Source organism: Emydura macquarii, unplaced genomic scaffold (assembly GCF_026122565.2).
Source record: "Emydura macquarii macquarii isolate MOO-44397 ecotype Brisbane River unplaced genomic scaffold, CSIRO-AGI_Emac_v2 contig_306, whole genome shotgun sequence".
In the NCBI taxonomy this organism is placed as follows: domain Eukaryota; kingdom Metazoa; phylum Chordata; order Testudines; family Chelidae; genus Emydura; species Emydura macquarii.
In genome coordinates this window covers 1,878,581-1,899,930 of record NW_027130443.1, presented here as the reverse complement: position 1 = coordinate 1,899,930, position 21,350 = coordinate 1,878,581, and the positions used below count along the sequence as shown (strand labels likewise).

The window sequence follows — 21,350 nt, the reverse complement described above, 5'->3', positions numbered from 1 at the left end:
TGGAGCCCAAGTGGCCGCTGCTCAAGCCCTAAGTCACCAGCCGTACTTTAGGTCTGCCCAGGTGTGGCACGGAGATGGATCGGTTTAGCCGCAAGCGCCTGCTGCGCAGGGGAAATTCCTGTCACCTTTGTCAGGAGCCCTGGGTGTGAAGCTGAGTGTAACACCTCTCACATCTTAACAGAGCCCAGGCTCTGCGTAGACTTAAAGGGCAAGGAGTGCTACAGCTCCCCGTCAGAGCGAGGCAGCCCCCACCAGCGCCCGGCCCAAACCCAGCCTGCGACGCCCATCCCAGCGCAAACACAGCTTGCGACGCCCGTCCCAGTGTCCAGCACAAACCCAGCCTGCGACACCCGTCCCAGCGACGCCCATCCCAGTGCAAACCCAGCCCGTGAAACCCGTCCCAGCACCTGGCACAAACTCAGCCTGCGATGCCTGTCCCAGCACCCACCGCAAGCCTATGTACCAAACTGCACTGCCCTCCCCCCAAGCTCCCAGTCATGCTCATGGATGCCCCCCGTCCTGTGCCCTGCACGAGGGACCCTGTGGGAAAAGGGGTGCCTAGTCCCATGGCCCGTTAGCTCTTGAGCTCCCTGTTGGGGCTGTCCGTCGGTGGGGAGTTCTGGGGCGGGGCCATGATGCTCTGGAGATAGACGGACTGTCCTAATGCAGTCTGGGAGCGGGTCCGGCCCTCTGTGATGTCGCTCTGGAATCTCCAGGCCTTGCGCAGATTGTCCATCACCACCATGCGCTGGAAGGTCTCGGTGGCAAAGTAATAGGCCAGCGGATCTAAGGCAGCATTGGCAGAGGCCACCAGCAAAGTGCAGCGGTAGGAGAAGTCCAGCATGTCGCCATTCAGCGCCTTCACCTGGTAGCAGATCAGCATTAGGTGGAAGGGCAGAAAGCAGCCCAGGAAGATGGTGACATTGGCCACGATCATGCTGCGGATCTTGGCGCTGTTGACCAACTCCATCTGGGCAGCTGCGCTGCGATGGATGGCCCGGAGCAGAGCCCAGGAGCAGACCACCATGACCAGCAGCGGCAGGGCAAAGCAGAGAGCCATGGCGGAGGTCACGGTGGGCTTGGTGACATAGGCCGGCTGGTTGTCAAAGCAGTGATCCTCCTGCACCTCCCTCTCGTGCTGGGTGAAATAGGTCGGGACGGTGCCAGCGCAGCTCAGCGCCCAGACGCCCAGGCAGATGTACTTGGCCTGTTTGCGCACCGCCTTGACGCGGGGGTGCATGGGGAAGCAGATGGCCATGCAGCGGTCCCAGCTGATGCAGGTCAGCAGGAAGATGCTACCGTACATGTTGACCAGCAGCAGCAGCCCCGTTATCTCACACACCCGGTTGTCCAACTGGGGTCGCCTGCTGTAGTAAAAGATGCGGATGGGCAGCGACACGACCAGCAGTAGGTCGGAGACGGCCAGGTTCTTCATGTAGACGGTGGTGAGGGAGCGCAGGCTGCTGCAGCAGAAGAAGACGTAGAGTGCAGCCAGGTTGAGCACCAGCCCCAGTGTGAAGATGAGGGCGTACAGACCCACAAAGACCGGATCAGCCCAGCTGCTGCTGTTGCTGTGATTGGAGGTCATCTTGTTGGAAAGCGACAGGTCACGTGACGAACAAGCTGGGCAGTATCCCACGAGGGTCAGGGACACCTTTGTCCCAACTAGCACAGGATGCTCCCTGCCATCAGCCCCCCAGGTCGCTCCATGACCCACGCTCTCGCCTAGCGCCGCCTGTCCTCAACCTAGGAGAAAGCAGGGAACAGGTGAGTTCTGCCCACTGGCCCTGGAATCAAAGAGCAGCCTGGGATTAAATAGACTTGTAGGTCCAAAGGGACCATTCTGGGCTCCCACATTGCCCCAGCCAGGGAATCTGGCGCAGGGTTCCTGCCTACAACCCAGGTCTGGTGCCTGAGCCAGAGAGGAGCTGTTAGAAAGAGATGCCTAATTTCCACCTACTGGAGAATCCCCCCATCCCTGAGTCAGTTGGTCCTGTCATGTTCACGGCACGTGTGCATGCACGCACATGAACACACGTTAGACTCCAGTCTGTGTACACACACACACAGGTGAGATTAAAAACATAACATACTCCTGCTGGAAGGTTGCAAAGTAACATGACGGCTTAGAATCCAGAACCCTCAAAATTGTAATACAATTTGCAGTACACCACAGTGCCAAGGTTCATTCCCCTCCCTCCTGAACCTCAGCGCCTTATTGTCAGTCTGAACTGGTCCAGTGCCAGCTTCCAGCCATTGCATCTTGGGGTGCCTTTTCCTAGTGGCTAAAGGCGCACTCGAGTATCAGAAATCTCCTAGGTCAGTGATTTAGCAGAGATGGTAGCAAAAGCTTTTCCAGTGGAACTGGAAACCTCCATTGTCAATGACATGGGATTTTTTTTTAATTTTAAATTAGCAGGTGCCAAAACCCCCCCAAAATGTCAACATGCACAAAAAATGTTCATTGTTGTGGAAACCTTTCCCGGTGAGAAAGGCCATCTGCTCAGCTGGTGCTTATGGGTGGGGATCCTTGGGCAGCCCCAAACTGCCCCAGAACTGAGGCCTGTCTAGGATCCCACTGCAGCAGCACCAGCTGCTTCAGAGGCTGGCATGAGAACCCGCCGTGGCAAACGTGGGATAATCTGCCCCCGCAGCGGGTTTTTTCCGGGTCATTAATCGTCCCGCTGCGAAGCTAAACAGATCAAAACCTATTTTCTCTCACTGAAGTGTAAACGCCTGCAGTAGACGTAGCAGAGCCAGCTGGCCCATGGCAGCAGGAGTTAAGGATCAGGGCCTGTTATGCTCGTGCTGTGCAGAGTGCAGACAGGCCCTGCCTGAGAGCTCCCTCTCAGGAGGAGGCAATGCAGACAGCCAGACAGACAGAGTGGTGGGCAGAGGGGCATGGCGAAGTCACACTAACAGGAATTTGGTCATAGCAGAAAAGCAGAAGTCTCTCCATAGACACCACAGGCAGATAAGAGACAAACCTGAGTCTGATCCTCAGCACAGCTGCGCGCCTGGCATTAGTTTTAAATGCAAAACCTGTTGTTGATAAACTTCCTTCTTCTGTCTCCAGCACAGTGAGAATAGTTCGAGTGAACCAATAAAACTAGTTTAACATGTTGGTTTTGTGCGGTTTTTATTTAATTCTACTTTCCACCCAAATGCGGGTCGACACAAATCCCAAGTAGAAAGTTCATCAGCTCGTAACTGGGAAATGTTCCTAACCTCATCATACATGTCCGAATGAAGCCAATGTTATGCTGCATAACTGCTTAAATAAAGGGGCACAGACATAGCGATTCCTCCTGGTTAGCGCAAAGCAGGGCCAAACGATACCAAGCAACGAGAATCGACCTTTCTTTAGGAAAATAATTAAGTATCGTGACAAAGCTCTTCCCCTACCTCGGTGGGTCCGGCGCTCCCTTCCAGCGGTAGGTCAGGGAACTGCTTCACCCCCTAGTGTTCTTCCACCCTCTAGTTGTGGGGGAGGGTAATGCAGCCTCTCTAAGATGGCCACTCCCTGCTGGCTCCCCATCCTGTCTCTGGTTCTCAGAGGCCCTCACCTCTTCCCTGGGGCTCTTGCTCCTCCAGTGAAGGGCTGGTAGAGGACTGGGGGGGCCTGGTCCCAAACCTTGACTCCAAGCCCCAACCCAGGGACCCTACAAGTAGTAGCCTCATGCTGTGGCTTCAGGAAAGCTGCTAGCTTCCCTCCCCAAGCCCCTTGATTTAATGTCCGGACCCTGCTCAGACAGGCACCTTCCTTGCCAGGGGAGGCTCTTGACCTGACAGCCCCACTGGGTGTGGTAGCGCCAAACCAAATGTCCAGTTCAATCTTCCCCTTCTGGCAGGGTCTCTTCCCTCAGGCCTCCAGGCCTGGGAAAAGTCCTTTGCCCTCTTCGGGCAGGGTTTTCCTTCCCCCAGTCTTTGTAGCTGCAGGGTTCTCTCCTGCCAGCGTTCTGCTCCTTCTCCTAAACCCTCCTGACTCTTGACAGCATCTTGCCTGCTCACACACTCTGGTAGCTCACCTCACTCCCACAACTCCAGCCACACCCTTTCTCTGCTGGGGAGGCTTTTAACAAATCCTGGGCGGGGCCTTGATTGGCTCCAGGTGTGTTAATTAACCTGGCATAACCCCTACTCAGCTACCAGGGGAAAAGGGACTTACTGAGCTTGGGGCTAATAATATCTTGGCCTTCTAGCCCTCTCTGGTAGTCATCTAGTCCGACCCTGTCCCAGTACAAAGAGAAAACAAGCTTTAAACTGATGATTTAAACAGATATTTCCTGCTTGCTGATTTGTATCAGCGGCTTGACTCACTTTGATTTAAATCAATCTTCCTCAGGGGAATAGACAAGACGTTGTTAATAAATCTATTTTAAGAGGCAGTTGCATTTCCCAGGGAATAGCTCAGCCCTCGGGTGTGATGGAATCTGAGCCAGGCAGGTTACCAGGTGTTTGGCTGAACAGAGTCATGGCCTCTGGCGCGTGAGAACCTGAACCACACTGCTCCAAAAGGCCGTGGGGGTGGCAGAGTCATCTCAGGATGCTCACTGCACCCTCAATCTCATCCGCGAGCGAGGACACAGCTGACTCAGCAGCCACAGACAGATCACAGGCTGCACGGAGGGAACCTCGCTCAAGGAGAGGAAGCTGAGAGGAAAAAACAGGTAAGCATGTGCGCCGAAAATACACTTTGAAGGAATTAGCTTTCCTTTGTCATCAGCTGGTTCTCACTCAGCAAACAGCGAGGAACAAGCTCTAGGGCACGATTGAGGGGCACCGGCAGAGGTGGGGAGGGGGAAACCCAGGGCTAGGGCACTGGGGGGGCTGCAGGTCGGGACAGAGGGGCACCGGCAGAGCTGGAGGGGGAAGTCACGGACTGGACTAGCAGGTGCTGCAGATCAGGTTTGAGGGGCACCAGCGGGGGTGATGATAGCAGGAATCCGCCTCATTTTGCACTCTCAGACGTTGCAGCAACTTGAGCCACAAACCCCAGCCACTTCCCCTCACCACGTCCGTCCGTTGGACGATTGTGCAAAGATCTGACAGCTCGCCTCACGCTCCCTCAGAGGCCGGCTGAGCCTGTTTGCATTTGTGGCTCAGGGCCTGCCTCCCGCATGGCGCCTCTCGCGCTGAGCACTGTGACAGCTTTGGCTCTGGCTTGCTCAGGGACTGTGTGCCGGAGGGGGGCAGGGGCAGTGGCCAGCCCTGGCCGGGGGAGCTATTTTGCCATTGGGCCTTCCAGTGCTGGGTCTGGGAGGGGTGGGGAAGCGACCCACCAGGGCTGGAGTTTTGCTTTCATGAAACCTGAGCAAAAAGGAGTGAAGCAACCTGTGACAGGCCTGGGTCACTGCCCCTGAGAATCGGCTTCTGCCCGGGGGGCGCCCCCCACGAGTCGCCAGGAGATGAAGCCTGCAGCAGAGAAGCAGGCCCTGCTACTGGGCATCAGGTTCCAGCCGTCTCCTGGGGAGGGAGGGAAGGAAGGATCTGGCCAGAGTAGCACCATTTTGGTTAAGACTGAGACTCTGTTAATCTTTAACCCCTGATTTTTCTATGGGCTCTGAATGCTACATGCTGACTTGAAAATCGCGGGCCTCACGGGGATCCCGGGGAATGTCGCTGGTCGTTTGAGCAAGGGGTTCCCAAGACTCAGCGCCCCCTAAAAAATCATCAGACTGTTGCCGTTCTTATAATGCACATGCGTGGGGCTCACCCTCCCCAAACCGATCTCACTCCTTCGGACGGATCCCAGCTAGTGCCTGGCCCCCGCGGCCCCCGTGGGGAAGCAATACTGAAATCCGTATTGAGGGTAAAAGCTGCATCGCCGACATGGGCCAAGCCACGCCGACAAGCCAAAGGCCTTGGGCACTGTGGTAGGCCAGTTACGCGTCAGGCAGACTGGCGCCAGAATAAATGCTGTGTTGAGAACACGTCAGTTACTCTCCACAAAAGAGGCTCCTTTTGGAGGTTTTGCCCTGAGAGCAAAGCATCTGGTTTAACAGCTGATACCACGGAGTGCCCTAAACTCCACACACAGGTTCAGACCCTGATCCGGCACCTACCTCCCACTGATTTTAACAGGCGTTAAGTGCCTAAATACCTTTGGGGATCTGGGCCTCAGATTTCACCTCAGCAGTTTCATCAAGGAGTTAAGCAGAGGGAGGACGAGAGACTCTAGGAAGCAGCAGCAGATCTGGGCTAATGGAATCAGAACTCATGCGGCTTACCTGGACAACATGAGTGAGTTTCATCCGAGAACAGCAAACAGCCGCAACTCTCCCCAGTGTCAGGGATCGCTGAGCATCAGGAGAGACGCCCGGGAGAGACAGCCCCGTTCTCAGGGCTGGCGTTAGGCCTGGATACTGTCCTCAGGCAAAACAGCCACTTACATTTTGCACGAAAAATAAACCAAGAAAACAACTTTAAGCTTTCTAGACTAGGTCATCCGATCGGCACAAACAAAGCGTTCGCAGCTACCAAAGTGTCATCACACCTGTGACAGGGGCCTTAGCCGGAAATGTCAGATGCTAGAAAAGTGTTAGTCATTTGGCCCTTTTAAACCTAACTCAGCAAACTGTGAATGATATTTTCCCCTCACAAACTGCTCTGGACACACAAAGAGAGAACTTTTGCAGACTTTCCCCCTCCCCCACACCGGCCCCGTGAAAATGGAAATCCTGGTGCAGTCCTAGTGGTGATCAATGGACTGATTGATTTAAAGGTTAGAAGGGATCATTAAATCAGCTGGTCTGATCTCCTCCATAACCCAGGCCAGTTACCCCTGTATTGAGCCAACTCACTCGTGCTGGACTAAAGCATCGTGCAGAATGGCCGCAGTCTGGACAAGAAGCCATCAAGAAAGGGACAACCCACCACTGCACCGGGGAGTTTGTTCCAAAGATAATCCACCCGCACTGAGAACAATTGTGCCTTATTTCTAGCTGGGATTTGTCTAGCTTTAACTGCCAGCTGCTGGTTCTTGATTTGCTGTTCTCTAAAACCCTTTTAGTGCCCGGTGTTTTCGCCTCATGGAGCTACTTATCTGCTGTAATCAAGTCATGTATTTCTTTATGTATTTCTTTATTTATTTTGGCTAAGCTAAACGGATTGTGCTTGTGAAATCTCCCATTGTCAGGCATTTCCTCCAGCCCTCGAACCCTGAATTCTTGTGGCTTTTTTCTGCATCCTTGCCAACTCTTCAACCTCACCTTAGTAATGTGGACGGCAGACCTGGCCGCTGCCATCGAGTATCAATCTCACCTGTGCCATGTACAAGCCCCTCCCTACTTCGCTCACTGCTCCCGTTTGTCCACCCAAGGATCACGTTAGTCCTTCTGCAACAGCATCACAGTGGGAGTTCATGTGGAAGTGTTTGTCCGCGATGACCCCTTGGCCCTTTTCAGTCACTCCTTTCCAGGACACAGTGCCCCACGCTGCAGAACGGCCTGGATTCCTCATTCTTAGCTGTACTGATGTATTGTAGAACTCCGCCCTGGCTGCATTATCCAACTCACTCGGTTTGACTGGGCCCAATTTACCAAGTGGCCCTGCTTGCTCTGTATGACTTTCCCACCCTCACAGTTTATTTACCATCTGCCAATCTTTGCATCCCTCCCCGCCCCCCATTTATCATCAGGCAATTTATCTTTACTTTCAGGTCATTGAAGAAGCTATTGAATAGCACCAGACCTAGCTGCAGTCCCTGCGGAGACAGACAGATTTGCAATACCATGTCCTGGTTGGGTCGTTAGCTCTAAGGATTAAACCTAGGATCTCTGTGTCTCAACACAGGGGTCTATGACACTCAACTTCACCCCCTCTGTGCCATGGTGCCTGCGATTCTGCAGGTGACGGTCACTGAGATCTTGTTTGCCCGTCCCTGTGCTCGGCGCGGTGAGGGCCTCCTGCCTCCCAGCCCAGCATAAGCACCAGAACAATTCACATATATTCACAGTGATGCAAAAGGTGCAGGTGATGTCTACACAATCAGGACCCAGGGTGGGGGGTAATAGGTGCCTATATAAGACAAAGCCCCAAATATCCAGATTGTCCCTATAAAATCGGGACATCTGGTCACCCTGGGGGGGGGGCAATGTTTTGACAAGGTCTGTGCTTATTGCAGTGGCCGGGGATGGGGCCTCAGCTGAAAGGATGGCGGGGGGGTTGGTCTAACAGACAAAAGGACATAGCTCACGGAAAACACTCCTTACCCCACTGAGCTACAAATTCGCTTACACACACACACACACACACAGAGTCACTCTCCCCCCCCCCCGCATCCCCCAACTCCCTATAGCAAACTCCACAGGAAAGTGTGAGGCGGCAATCCCAGCCCTCGCTGTCTGCCCCGCCACACTGGACGTCTTTCCGAGCAACTCACCCTAATGTTGTTCAGTGCATCAAGAAGAGAGTGACCAGAAACGGGGACCCTCCTGGTTGGACCCCCAACTCCCCTTCACAGCTGCCTGTTCAACCCAGGCTTCCCTCCACCTGGCCCCACACATCCCTCCAGCCACCCCCTAATCCCAGGCACACCTAGTGCCATGCCTGCCCCGTCTCTGAAGGCCCCTCACCCTGCCTGCTTTCCCACCCCTGAGTGGTTGGTTGCCACCCTCCCCCCAGCCCCTTGCTGCCCCTCTGGGCTCGGCGCAGCCCCCTGCAGTCCTGATCCCTGGCAGGGTCTCTTACCTGGCCGGGCCCCTGCCCACCCAGGGCAGCGCTGCCTCTGGCACAGAAAAAGAAAGCAGAAACTGAACCCGGCAGCTGCTCTGCAGGGGCACCATTGCGCCTGCTGCGTGCTGCGCGTTTCGTAACGACTCGAGCCAGCTGTGCTTCCTGATCACAAGAGAGTGAAACCCCCTCCTGGGGCAGACGTGCCACAGCCCATTCCAGAGAAGCACCCGGGTCACCATCACCTTCATTTTTCAGGGGGTAGGGAGGGCTGGGAGCTAGGACTCCTGGGGCCCATCCCAGGCTCTGGGACAGAAGGGGTCTAGTGGAGGGCTGGGCGCTTGGACACCTGGGTTCGAAGCCCAGCTCTGGGAGGGGAGTGGGATCTGGGGTGCTTCAGGACTCCTGGGTTCTCTCCCCGGTACTGATGACTCTTTGCTGTCCTTGGGAGCAGGTCGCCTGAGGCTGAGGTGGGCACTGGGGGGACCCTGTCCTCGCTGTGACCTGGGAGCTGTGTGCAAAGGGCCCGTGGACAGGAGGTACTGGCAGTGAGGGACCCGTGGGGGAGCAGCTCTGTGGTGGCCTGAAGGAGCACGCTGGCAGAGTGCAGACAACCCCCAGTTAGCGGCAGAGCATCCAGCTGGGGGGCAGCACAGCTGGAGAGGGGACAGTGGGGGGGGCCACAGAGCTCTCAGTGGAGTGGGCGCCAAGAGGGCCCCCCCAGAGCACTCGGGGGGGGGGAGAGGGGCAGAGCTCCCCGCTCATGGGGGGAGGGGGTAGTTTGTACAAAGAGCTGCTCTGTGGCCTGTGGAGGGATCGGGGTTGGGGGGAGGAAGCTGGGGCGCTGACAGGGATGGGGGTGAGGAGAGGATTGTGGGGGGGGGGCTCCAAGGGGCTCATTCTCGGGGCGGGGGGCCAGGAAGAGGTTACTCGTGCTTCAGGGACAAACAGAATTTTGCTCAATTCCGCCTTCCCTCCCCCACACCAGGTAATGCGGCTGGGGCGGGGGTAGGCCCCCGGGGTGGTCTAGCGCTGGGCTTGCTGACTTGGGCGTGGGCGGGGCATTGCCCACATAGCGAGGAACTCACCCAGTTTCAGCAACCACAACGGCAGGGGATTTTCCACAGCCGTTTAGTTAAAAATAGACAGCGCTGAGCGCGTACACGCAGGCGGCTCTCAACTCCCCGCCACTGCCACGGGGGATCCAGCGCCCCACCCCCCAATTCTATGGGGAAACCACCGTGCCCCCCAACTCCATGGGGAACCCAGCCTCCCCCTGCAATGCCATTGGGTTCTTGCCCCATCCAGCGCCCCCTGCCTCTCCACTGGGACCCTGCACCCTGTTCAGCCGCAAACCAGGGAGGCCCCAAGCTCTAGTTCCACACCCTCAAGCCCCGGCCTGTAACTTCTCCACAGCGCAGTTGCTCCATCACTCCAGCTTGCAGCATCGTTTCCTCCACACCCCACGCCCTTCGCAGGCAGAGGGGGGCTGGGGGGAGTCATGTGCCCCGGGGAGATGGGGGGGCAGCCCAGGCATGCTGGGAGGTGGGACTGGCGTGAGGACTCTGGGGAGTGACTGGGATGGGCCCCCTGTAGTCTATGTCTCCCCTCCAGTCCTGTTCAGTTCAGGACCCTCCGCCAGGACCCCATAGTCCCCAGGGCAGTTCGGGACACTCAGGGCCGTCTAGGGGGCCCCGGTGCCATTGAGGGTGCCCAGCTGCAGTTCGGGATGCTCGGCATCCCCTAGGACACCCCGGTGCAGTTCAGGGTGCTGAGCCCTGGCAGAGTGACCCGTCCGTGCTGGAAGATGTCCGCATTGGAGCCGTGGTTCATGCGCCGCACCAGGTTCTTCTCAAAGAGCAGTGGGTGGTAGGCGCCGAACGTGCAGGCTGCGTCCTGGAAGCGCTCGTAGTAATGGCAGAGGTCGGTCTGACGCCAAGAGGGCAGGTACTCGTACACGTGCACCAGCGGGCAAAGGGACATCATCAGCACTGTGCCTGGGAGGGGGGGGGCGGGGATGAGGGGGGGTGCAGACATCAGGATCACCACCCCCAAAGGGGCAAAGACAGAAAACACTGCCCCAACTAACCACCAGGGGTCACTGTCCCAATGGGGGGGGGGGGAGGGAGAGCACACAGTGCACGGCCCCCACCTGGCCACCAGGGGTCACTGCCTCCAATGGGGAACACACAGGGCACTGCCCCCACCTGGCCACCAGGGGTCACCGCCTCCAATGGGAATAACACAGTAGCCCCAGGGGTCTCAGTGGCTATGGGGGGAGATCCCCAGGGAGTATCAGGGGACTATGAGGGGATCTTCCTGGGGGTGCCGGAAGTTATGGCGGGATCCCAGAGGCTATCAAGGGGCTCCAAGGAAGTATCCTTTGGCAGGACCTGGGGGCTATAGGGGGAATCCCTTGGGGGTTGTGGGCGGATTACTGGGGGGCTATGGGGAGGATGCCAGGGGTAATCTGGTGGGTCTATGTGGGGGATCCCCAGTTGTTATCAGGGGCTATGGGGAGATCCCGGGGGGGGGTGCAGGACGGTCACTGGGGTGCCAGGGAGGGGCCTCACCCAGCAGCCCTGAAGAAGGTGGATTGCGCTGTATGGCCTCGGCTGCATTCTCCTGGATGAGCTCCCAGAGCTGCCACGCCAGCTGTGGGTGCAGGATATGGGCGGCCTGGTGGGGGTGCCGTGCCCGCCGTGCCCGAAACTGGGTGAAGATGGGGTAGTCGGGGCTCCGGTACCACTGTGGGGTGGGGACGGTCCGTGAGACAGAGCCCACCAACCCTCCCAGACCACGCCACTTCCCCCCCAGCACGTTTCCCTGGACCACCATGCCCCCACAGTGCCCAGGATAGTCAGTAGCGCTGTCAGCTCTCCATCTCCCCCACTGCCCTGCCGTAACCCCACCGTACTTGGCAGGTCTCTTGGGCCTCCACCCCCCATTCCTCCTCCCCAGCCCCCACATTCCCCTCGGACATCCTGCACCCACATCCCTGAAGCATCCCATACACCCCACCCCAAGGGGCCCGCACAGGGCATGTAGACTGTGATCAAGTCGCCCCCTTCACTTCTTCTCTTTGGACCATTACATAGGTTGAGCTCCCTGCAGCTACCACTACTGGGTGTTTTCCAGTGGCTTACTGAAGCGGGGAGTGGAGAGGGGCCATGGCCCCAGGCACTGGCCGGGGGGAGGGGGACACTGGCCAGGCCCTGGTCAGAGGAGCCACCCCCTGTCACAGGCAGCCAGGGCGTATTCCCGGCCCCTCTGCCCCTGCGCTGGGCACCAGGTGGGAGCCACAGGGACCAGAGCCTGTCATGCCCCCGCCTGCCACCCCCACAGCCAGGGGAGAGTGGGAAACGGGACGGCAGGCCCCCTTCTCCCCCCTGCGGGGTGCTGCCACAGATGGGGGGGGCGCCAATGTAAGTATGGCCCCAGCCACCGGAGACCCATGGTACGCCATTGGTGTTCTCCAGTCCTTGGATCATTCTGGCCTCTCTTCTCCGACCCCGCTGCAATTTATCCACGTCCCTGCTGTACTGTGGGCACCGGAGCAGGGCCCAGGATTCCGGCAGCGGTTGCACCAGGGCCAAACGCTGCGGTAAAATAACCTCTCTGCTGCCTGAGCGTCCCACTGCCGCCGCCCAGGGTCGCATTCACACGTCGGGCAGCAGCGTCGCACCGGGAGCTCGTGTCCAGCTGATTATCCACCGGCAGCCCCACCTCTTTTTCAGTCCCCGCTTCCCAGGACAGAGGCCCCCATCCTGTCCGCATGGCCGCTGGTCTTTGTGCCCAGACGTGTACGTTTACACTTAGCTGTACTAAACCACCGCATTTTTGCTTGTGCCCAGCTCATCGCGCGATCCAGGTGGCTCTGTACCAGTGACCTGGCCTCGTCCATATTCCCCACTCCCCACCCCCCAGCTTTGTGTCACCTGCAGACTTTATCAGGGTGAATTTTATGTTTTCTTCCCACGCAGGGCCAAGAGCCGAGCCTTGGAAACTCATCTGCACGAGGGCAATTCCCCCAGTCACAATTACATTTTGAGACTCACCACAGACCCCAGTCCTCAGGGACACACGCCCCATCCACAGCCCTGATCCTGCAGGGCACTGAACCCCCCCACCACCTCCAGACAGCCCCCGAAAGGGAACTACGCCTCTCTAGCCCCCACGGACAATGCAGCCATTCCCTCCCCTGCCCCCCACATGGGCTGGCGTTCCCCACATCTCACCTCCTGCAGGTCAGCTGCATAAGGGGCCGGGTCCCAGGCCACCAGCACCCCGGAGTCGTACAGCGGGTTGTCCAGAAAGTGCTGCTCCTTGGACGCCATCAGCTGGCCGGCATGGGAGTGTTAGTTGGGGGAGGGCATCCCTACTGCCCCTTCCCCCACCCTGCAACCCTCCCAGCCCCCCCGACTTCCCCCACCCCCACCCTGCAACCCTCCCAACCCCCCGATTGCCCCCACCCCCCTGCAACCCTCCCAGTCCCCTGACTTCCGCCTCCCCCACCCTGCAACCCTCCCAGCCCCCTGACTGCCCTTGAACCCTTCATGCCTCCTCACACCCTGTCCCTGCCCCCACTGCCAACTGCCCTGCCCACCCTGTAAACCCCCCCACCCCCACGACCGCCCCTCACCTCCAGCTCCAAAACTCCCTCCCAGCTACGGCCCCTGCCACTGCTCACCACCTGCCCCCACAGCCGCTCCCCCTTCCAGCCCCCCACCTGGGAGTTGACCAGCCGGAGGGTGGTTTTGGAGCCCACGTCGTGCTCATAGCTGATGGTCGGGGCCGCGTTGAACCTCAGCACCGCGTCGTGGGTGTCTGGGCAGAGATTTCCCCCAGGTGAATGGGTCCAGGCACCCCAGTCGTGCGAATGGGGCTGCTCACATGCTCACACTCCCCTCGTGCGAATGAGCCCAGGCATACACCCCGTGCGAAATGGGGCTGCTCATGCTCACACACACCCCTCGTGCAAATGAGACCAGGCATACACCCCGTGCGAAATGGGGCTGCTCACGCTCACACACACACCTCGTGCGAATGAGACCAGGCATACACCCCGTGCGAATGGGGCTGCTCCCACAATCACACCCCCTCGTGCGAATGAGACCAGGCATACACCCCATGCGAATGGGGCTGCTCACACACTCACACTCCTCGTGCGAATGAGACCAGGCATACACCCCGTGCGAATGGGGCTGCTCACACACTCACACCCCCTCGTGCGAATGAGACCAGGCATACACCCCGTGCGAAATGGGGCTGCTCACGCTCACACACACCCCACGTGCGAATGAGACCAGGCATACACCCCGTGCGAATGGGGCTGTCATGCTCACACACCCCCATGCAAAGGGGGCCAGGTGTGTTCACCCCCCGTGCACTCACCGATCTCCTTGCCAAGGCCTGATTTCTGTAGGGACCCGGCCGAGCTCACCACAGCGCACGTCCGCAGGGGACCCAGCTCTTCCGCCAGGTCCCTCTGGCGCAGGACCCCCCTCCAGTCGGGGGCAGCGAAGGGCCCCTCACCGGGGCGCAGTGTCCGCACACTCACCCGAGCTTTTAGCTGGCACAACAGCTCCAGCCCTGTCTGCCCAGCGCCAGCTCGCCGGGCCCCAGCTTCCGGGGGCACCCGGTACTTGTTCACGGCCTGGTAGTTCTTGAAGACGCGCTGGAGCCGTGGGCCCAGCATCCGCGAGGACATCTCCTCCTTCCAGAGGTGCCAGGGGAAGGGGCCCCCAGCGCTGCTGAGCTGTGGGACCCCCTCCCTGCGCTGCCCCCCCAACAGCACTTCCACCAGCCGCCAGAAGCTACCAGTGCCAGGGAGCCAGCCCCAGGCTGGCGGGGGCCTAGGCACATCCCTAGGGGACCCAGGCATCCAGCTGGCATTGCCGGAGGGAAAGGCTGTGCCAGTGGTCACAGGGGAGGTGTTGATGCCCCGGATGAGCTTCTCCATGGCACGGTCGGCACCCGGTGGGCTCCCTGCCAGCCCCCGGCTCACCTGGGCACCGTTCTGCAGCGCCAGCCCCATCTCCAGGCACAGCAGGTACAGCACGGCAAGGCACAGGCCAGCAAAGGTGACATAGACGCAGCCCCGGCCTGACCTCCGGGGCAAGCGCGGCCACCAGCACGGCCCCATCGGCCTGGGGGGAAAGAGAAGCTTGGTAAGATGCGGCCAGCTCTGGGGTGGGACACGGGGGGCTGTTTATACAGGGACTCCTCGCCCAGCACTGAGATGAGTCTGGCTCTGGGGTGGGGGCGCAGGGGGGCCATGGATTGTGGATTCTGTGCCCTGGCCAGGGAAGTGGTGGTTGTGGGGTTGTACTTACCGCTGGTGCCCACGCTGGTGCCTACTGCGAGCCGTGGGCTCAGGACCCGACTGTCACAGCACTGCCCTGCTGGCGTGGTTCTCCCTGCGGGGGCGGGGAGCAGTTCAGGCGTTGCCCACAAGCAACCCCCCGAATGCACCAAGGGCTCGGCACCCCTCCCCCCGCTGGGGTCAGAGTCGGAAGAACCTGGCTGAGTCTCAGCAGCTGGAAACCCCTGGCAGGTTCAGAGTCTGCCCTGAGGGGCTCTGGGAGGGCAGGTGTCGGGGTCCAAGTGCAGAGTTGGGGGTAGGGACAGGGTGAAGGGCCCACAGTAAACCGGGCCGTGAGGGCTGGGGCTCCAGGGCCAGGCCAGCATAGACACCTGCAGCATGGCCAGTTCCCAGGGTCCCACCCTGCCCCAAAGGGGACCTGGGGGGGAGCCCAGCTGTGAGGGGTATGTCGGGGGGGGGGGGGGGAGGGGCAGTGACACCTGGCGGCCAGCAGGGGTAATGCACCCGCTTCTGCTGCTTTTCCCCTGAGTCCCCAGGGCGATGTTAGGTTTGGGTCCCAGCCGCTCGCCCCAGGGAACAGCAGGGTCCCCACCTCCCCCATAGTGCTCAGATCCCTGCAGCGCCTCGCAGCTCTGCCGGGGGTATTAGCCGTATCCAGCAGGCATGGAGCGGGGAGCTCATGGGGCAGGGTCCTGAGGAGGATGGATCTATCTAATCTTTCACCGTCCAGTCCCATATGCACCCCTCCATCCCCGTATGCACCCCTCCATCCCCGTATGCACCCCTCCATCCCATACACCTCCCTCCATCCCCGTATCCACCCCTCCATCCGTCCCTACCCCTCTATCCCCACCTCCCCCCATGCCCTGCCCCAGCACCTCTGTCTTCGCAGCGCTCGGCTCAGTTTCCTGCCCAGCTCTGGGCATCCCCAGGCTGGATACAGCGACACAAACAGCCCCGCGCCGAGGGACGGGGAGAGACCCAGGGGGCCGCGGGGGCGGGGAGGGGCTCTGCAGGCTGAACAGACCGAGACCCAGCGCCACCCGGCCAGTCCGGGCCTCTGTGCCGCCCCTGCAGCCCCACTGGCTCCCCTTCCCCGCCCGGGGGGGATCTCCCTCCACAGCCCTCCCCACCGGCCAGGGGCTACGGCTCCCCCGGGAGCCTCTCTCCATGGGGGTTCCAGTGCTCAGTCCCGGGGGGGCCTGTCCCCCCCTCCCGGGGGCTGGCTCAGGGGCTCCATGGTGAGGAAGGGATGATCCCCCCCGCCCAGGGCATTCCCCCCCCATACCCAGGGAGGAGCAGGGGCCTGACCTTGCGGTGACCATCGCCTGCCTGGGTCCCCGGGAGCAGCTGCAGCCGCAGTGCAGCGTCCCGGAGACACCGGCCACCGCGGTGGCATGGACCGGGGGGCGGCGGGGCGACCTCACGTGATCCCAGGCTGAGCAGAACAGCCCGGCCCCGCTCCTCCCTCCCGACCCGCAGCCCCTGCCAGCCCGGCCCTGGCCCCCATCCAGCCCGGCCCTGCTCATCCCTCCGGCCCCGCAGCCCCTGCCAGCCCGGCCCTGGCTCCCATGGGTCGGTGCAGAGCCAGGGGTGCTGTGGGTGCCAGTCCTGGGGGGTTGTGCAAGGAGCGATGGGCACAGCGCACAGTGGAAACGTTTCTTTTACTAGCAGGAAAGGGACAAAGGCAAAATGTACAAAAGAGCCGCGGGGGGGGGGGGGGGAGCAGGACACAAAGACACAAGGGTGGAGGCACACAACGCACAGCACCCCCAGCGAGTCATTCACAGACACACACACACACAGAGCATCACACTGTGTGCATCTCTCTCTCTCACACACAGAGCATCACACTGTGTGTGTGTGTCTCTCTCTCACACACACACACACACAGCATCACACATCTCAGCACAGCGTTGCACACGCACAACCAGCTGCAACTGTCACACAGACATAGACACACACCTCCCTTTACCCAGCATCACCCAATGCCCCCGCCAGTGTTTCTCTCTCTCACCCTGGCCCCCAGCCCCGACAGGGGCGGTACAAGTCACACGCTTTCCCACAAGTCAGTTCCACCCAGAGTCACAGACCAGGAGCTACACGCTCAGATGTTCACAGACACACACATCCTTCTGTGACACACACACAGCCTCACACCCTGGCGCACACGCACGGTCACTTGTCTAACACCCACAGAGAGAATCACAGACGCTCTCACACACACGCCTGCCCCACACAATTTCAGTTCAGCTCGGTGAGATGTGATGGTCCTGACAAACTGCCGACCTCTACAAGGGAGAGACACTGACCCCTCGGCCTTTGGAACACGAGTGCATGTGCGCACACACATACACAGACACATTCATACACCACTGTGCATGGACACGTAATACTGCACGGACGTACACACCATCGCACACACACACCTGTAACACTGTTCACCAGCCCTCCTTTCTCTGCTGGGAAGCAGCAGCTTGGAGAGCCCAGCACCCCTGATCTGGGGGAGGGTAACACACAGCAGGAACGCAGAGCCCCAGAGTCCACTGCTGCAGCAAGCTGGGGGAGTCCATTGATGCCTCCCCATGAGTTGGGTGGGGGGGACCCATTCAAAGGCCTCCATGGGTGCAGGGAGACGAGGTCACTGACTCCGCATGGGCTCCAGGGGGGTGCCTTTATCCAGCACCTGCAGCCCCGAACCCACCGTTTGGGTGTCCCCGGAGGCAGCCGATCGTCCCCAACAGCAACTGCTACTGCACGGCGGCCTCCAGGCGAAGCGCTCAGCTGCGCAGTAATAGACCAGCGGGTCCAGGCAGGCGTTGAGGCTGGTCAGAGCCATGGTGACGCGCCGGGCGGCGTAGGTGCTGCGGATCAGCTGGCAGCCCTTCAGCACCCCCAGACGCCACAGCGTGTGCACCACCTGGGTGACGTGGTACGGGGCGAAGCACAGCAGGAAAACCAGCAGCACCACCAGCACTGTGCGCAGCGCCTTGCGCCGGGCAGCCCGCGAGCCGGGCGCCATCCCCGGCGTCTCCAGCAGCTTCCGGGCGATGAGCGAGTAGCAGACGCCGATGACCACCAGAGGCACCAGGAAGCCGATCACGGCAGCGAAGAGGCTGACCCCCGAGATCCGGCCCTTCCAGGAATCGCTGGAGAAGTTCTCAAGGCAGGCCAGGCGCCCATCAGGGAAGGGGCGGGTCAGGGGGCCCCGGAGCGCCAGGTACAGCAGGGCCATGGCCAGCAGGGCCCAGATGGCCACACAGCAGGCAACACGGTAGAGAGGCCGACGCAGCCGTAGCAAGCGCAGGGGGTGCACCACGGCCACGTAGCGCTCCAGGCAGATGCTGGTGAGGAAGAGGGAGCTGCCGTACAAGTTGGCGTAGAAGAGGCAGCCGGTGACCTTGCACAGGGCCTCTCCAAACACCCAGTCGTTGCCCAGGGCATGGTAGACCACGCGGAAGGGCAGCGTCAGCACGAAGATCAGGTCAATGGTCGCCAGGTTCACCAGGAAGATGTTGGCTGGGACCATGGCCGTCTTGGTGCGCACGAAATACCAGAGCACAGACAGGTTCCCGGCCAGGCCCAGCAGGAAGACCAGGCTGTAAACCACAGGGAAGAGCACATACTGGAAGTCAGCCTGCTCCCCACAGCCTGATGTCTCGTTGGGGGGCAGCGCCGAGAAATTCGCACCCAAGGACCAGCGAGACTGGGAGGAAAGGAGAGGTTAGAAACGCATCCATGGCTCTGCCGTTGTCCCTCACTCCCGACCCGCAGCCCCTGCTAGCCCTGCCCTGGGCTCCCCAGCTCTGCCGGTGCCCCTCACTCCCAACCCGCAGCCCCTGCTAGATTCACTCTACAGCTGGTTTCGTTCAGCTACAGCTGGGCAGGGACCCAGGAATCTCCTTTCATCTGTGTCCCAGTGCAGGGTCCCTGGGGGGAATGTGAGGGGCTGTGTCCCTGAGGGCCCCTTTAGTGCCCAAGAACAGAGGCCCCCCTTCCTCCATGCAGGCAGGGGGCAGCCCCTGGATCCCAGAGCCTTGGGAAGGGGCCCGGCAGGGAGCCTGAACTAGAGTGCAGGGGTTTCCCCGAGGAGCTGCGAAGGAGGATGTTGGAAATGCCCAGGGTGGCCGCCTACCCCGGGGGGGACGTGGGGACGGGGGCGGAGTGCCACGGTGGGGAGGGGAGAGTGCGGCCTGGCACTGAGGAACAGTTTCGCAACCAAAATGCTACTTAGCGGGATCTGCACCCTGCTGAGCAAACAGGCGCGGCACCCGCAGGGCGGGACAGGGGCTCAGCAGGGGAACGGGGGGAGCTGAAGTCAGACCCAGGCTGCGACAGGACAGGCAGGAAGAAGGTCGGGGGCTAGCTGGCAGAAAGTTCCCTCGGCCTGCTCCAAATCTGCCCTCACCCTGCTGCCCCCAGCACAGTCTAGTGGTCCGAGCAGGGGGCTGGGAGCCAGGAATCCTAGCTCTGGGAGGGGAGTGGGGTCTAGTGGTTAGAGCGGGGGTGGGGGGAACTAGGACTCCTGGGTTCTCTCCCTGGCTCTGGGAGGGAAGCGGGGTCTACTGGATAATGCTGGCTATTGTAATTCTTCATATAAACACCCCGTCCATTGTGTTTTGAACCCTGCTCAGCCCCCTACCCAGTGGCAGGTAGTTCCACTGGCTGAGAGGAGAAACAAGCTGCCCTATGGACAGAGGTTCCCAAGCCTGGCTCAGCTCCGGCACATGATACCCAGTGGGGTCAGGATGCAAGGGATGCAGGTGTCAGTCCTGGGGTAACCTGCCCCCGGGGGCTCTCCCCTCCCACAAAGCATCCCACATCCCCTTGTTCCCATAGCAGGGTGGAGGAGCCCCAGCCTCCTTCTCCACCATGGCACCTCCCTCTGCCTTGTCCCTGTCCCCCATCCCTCCCAACTCCCCTCTCTGGGTTGCACTGCAGGAGCAGGCTCCCCATGGGTGGAACCTGCCCCAACCCCTGAAGGCAGCCCTCAGTGGACCACTGCCTCCCAAGTGTACCCCAGCCCCAGGCATCCCTCCCTTCTCCCAGCTGTCCCTAGACTCAGGAACCCCCCGTCCCAGCCAGCCCAGCCCCAGGGACTCACCTCGTCCATGGAACCAGGCTCCTGCACCTTCTCTCGGGATGGGGAAACTCTGGGCTCAGCCTCAGACTGGGCTGCTCTACTTGCCCTGTGGAGAAGTGCCCGCCCTGTCCCCTCCCCTCCCCTCCCCAGCCAGGGGGGCGGAGGTTCTCCAGGGGCAGGGAGAACTGGAACACCGTAACCCTGGGCACATTTGCCCTTTGGGGCAGCCAGGCTCCCAGGGATCCCAGCAAGGCCTTGCTCAGGGGCACCTGTGTTTGGGGGCGCGGTTGCTGGCTCTGTGGCCGAGGTTCATCAGGTCTATCCCAGAGAATGATCCTGCTGCCTGTCTCACTGGCACCTTCCACGTAACCTCGCCAGTGACCTGGCTGTTCGTGGAGCCGGCGGCTCCACTCCCTTTGGGGTGAAAGCCCCGCAGGAGCGGGACCTGTCCAGGGTTGGGGGCGTCAGCTAGTGAGTGTTGTACCCTACATACAGACCAGCTCAGCTGCTGTCTCCCAGCTGCGGAGTGTTAGCTGGTCCCTGTGCATGCAGTGTGCACAGCCCGGGTGCTGTCTTACCCTGCCACACACACTCACAACCTTCCACTAACCCAAACACACAAAGGTGCACACACCCCTACAGATCAACACATTCACACCCTTTCTGCCTGCATATCCACTCACACTCTACGTCTTCGTTCACATGCACGCCAACACCCTGCACGCCTTTGTCACGCATGCACTGCACACTGCACACCCACACACTCAGCCTGACACACCCAACATGCATTTTACTGTCCTCTCCACCTTCCCCCAACTTGGAACAAACCATTTTTGGCTGATTTGCCTGTGGGCTGGGCCAGGGAAGCGGGAACCCCCATCCCATCCCCACTGGGAGGGGCTGACAGTAAACAGAAGCATTGGGAAATCACCCATTATTAAGTAATCGGATTACTTCTGCAATGCTCCGAGACCAGCTTCCTGTTGCTGTGGGTGTGAAATTGTGGTGTGCGTGTAGGAATGTGGTGTGATACTCCATGTGAGCTGTGAATGTGATGTGGTGCTCTGTGTGACAGTATGTGTGGCTGGGATGTGTGAAAAGGTTGGTGTACGTGCAATTGGTCCTGTCTATGAGATGTGGGCGTTGGGTATGAATATGGTGTGTAATTGTGATGGTGGCATGAGTTTGTGTGTGAGGATGGGGCATGTGTGTATCAGTGTGGTAAATACATGATTGTAGCATGTGCGTGGGTGTGTCTGATAACAGAAA

General features: G+C 60.1%; 2 protein-coding genes and 1 pseudogene across 2 annotated transcripts; all 3 read right to left on the bottom strand.

Annotated features, from left to right (window-relative positions):
• Nucleotides 1–41: 41 nt before the first annotated feature.
• Nucleotides 42–8,747, bottom strand: LOC137158801 (lysophosphatidic acid receptor 6-like). The gene is made up of 2 exons (XM_067556699.1): nucleotides 8,692–8,747; nucleotides 42–1,746 (listed from the first exon to the last, which is right to left on the bottom strand). The coding sequence occupies exon 2, from the start codon at nucleotides 1,586–1,588 to the stop codon at nucleotides 575–577; it is 1,014 nt and encodes a 337-aa protein (XP_067412800.1). The 5' UTR covers nucleotides 1,589–1,746; nucleotides 8,692–8,747; the 3' UTR covers nucleotides 42–574.
• Nucleotides 8,748–9,827: 1,080 nt separating this feature from the next.
• On the bottom strand, nucleotides 9,828–14,383 carry LOC137158808 (beta-galactoside alpha-2,6-sialyltransferase 1-like). Its single transcript, XM_067556713.1, has 5 exons — nucleotides 14,068–14,383; nucleotides 13,403–13,500; nucleotides 12,912–13,013; nucleotides 11,247–11,421; nucleotides 9,828–10,670 (listed from the first exon to the last, which is right to left on the bottom strand). The coding sequence occupies exons 1-5, from the start codon at nucleotides 14,381–14,383 to the stop codon at nucleotides 10,417–10,419; spliced, it is 945 nt and encodes a 314-aa protein (XP_067412814.1). The 3' UTR covers nucleotides 9,828–10,416.
• Nucleotides 14,384–17,607: 3,224 nt separating this feature from the next.
• Nucleotides 17,608–18,713, bottom strand: LOC137162280 (lysophosphatidic acid receptor 6-like; annotated as a pseudogene).
• Between the last annotated feature and the right edge of the window lie 2,637 nt (nucleotides 18,714–21,350).

Coding starts and splice junctions, on each gene's coding strand:
- LOC137158801 (XM_067556699.1), bottom strand. CDS start 1,588: ATGACCTCCAATCACAGCAACAGCAGCAGCTGGGCTGATCCGGTCTTT.
- LOC137158808 (XM_067556713.1), bottom strand. CDS start 14,383: ATGTCCTCGCGGATGCTGGGCCCACGGCTCCAGCGCGTCTTCAAGAAC. Junction 13,014..13,402: donor TCCGGCTGGTCAACTCCCAG/GTGGGGGGCTGG, acceptor CATGCCGGCCAG/CTGATGGCGTCCAAGGAGCA. Junction 10,671..11,246: donor ACCTTCTTCAGGGCTGCTGG/GTGAGGCCCCTC, acceptor CCCCCCTCCCAG/GCACAGTGCTGATGATGTCC.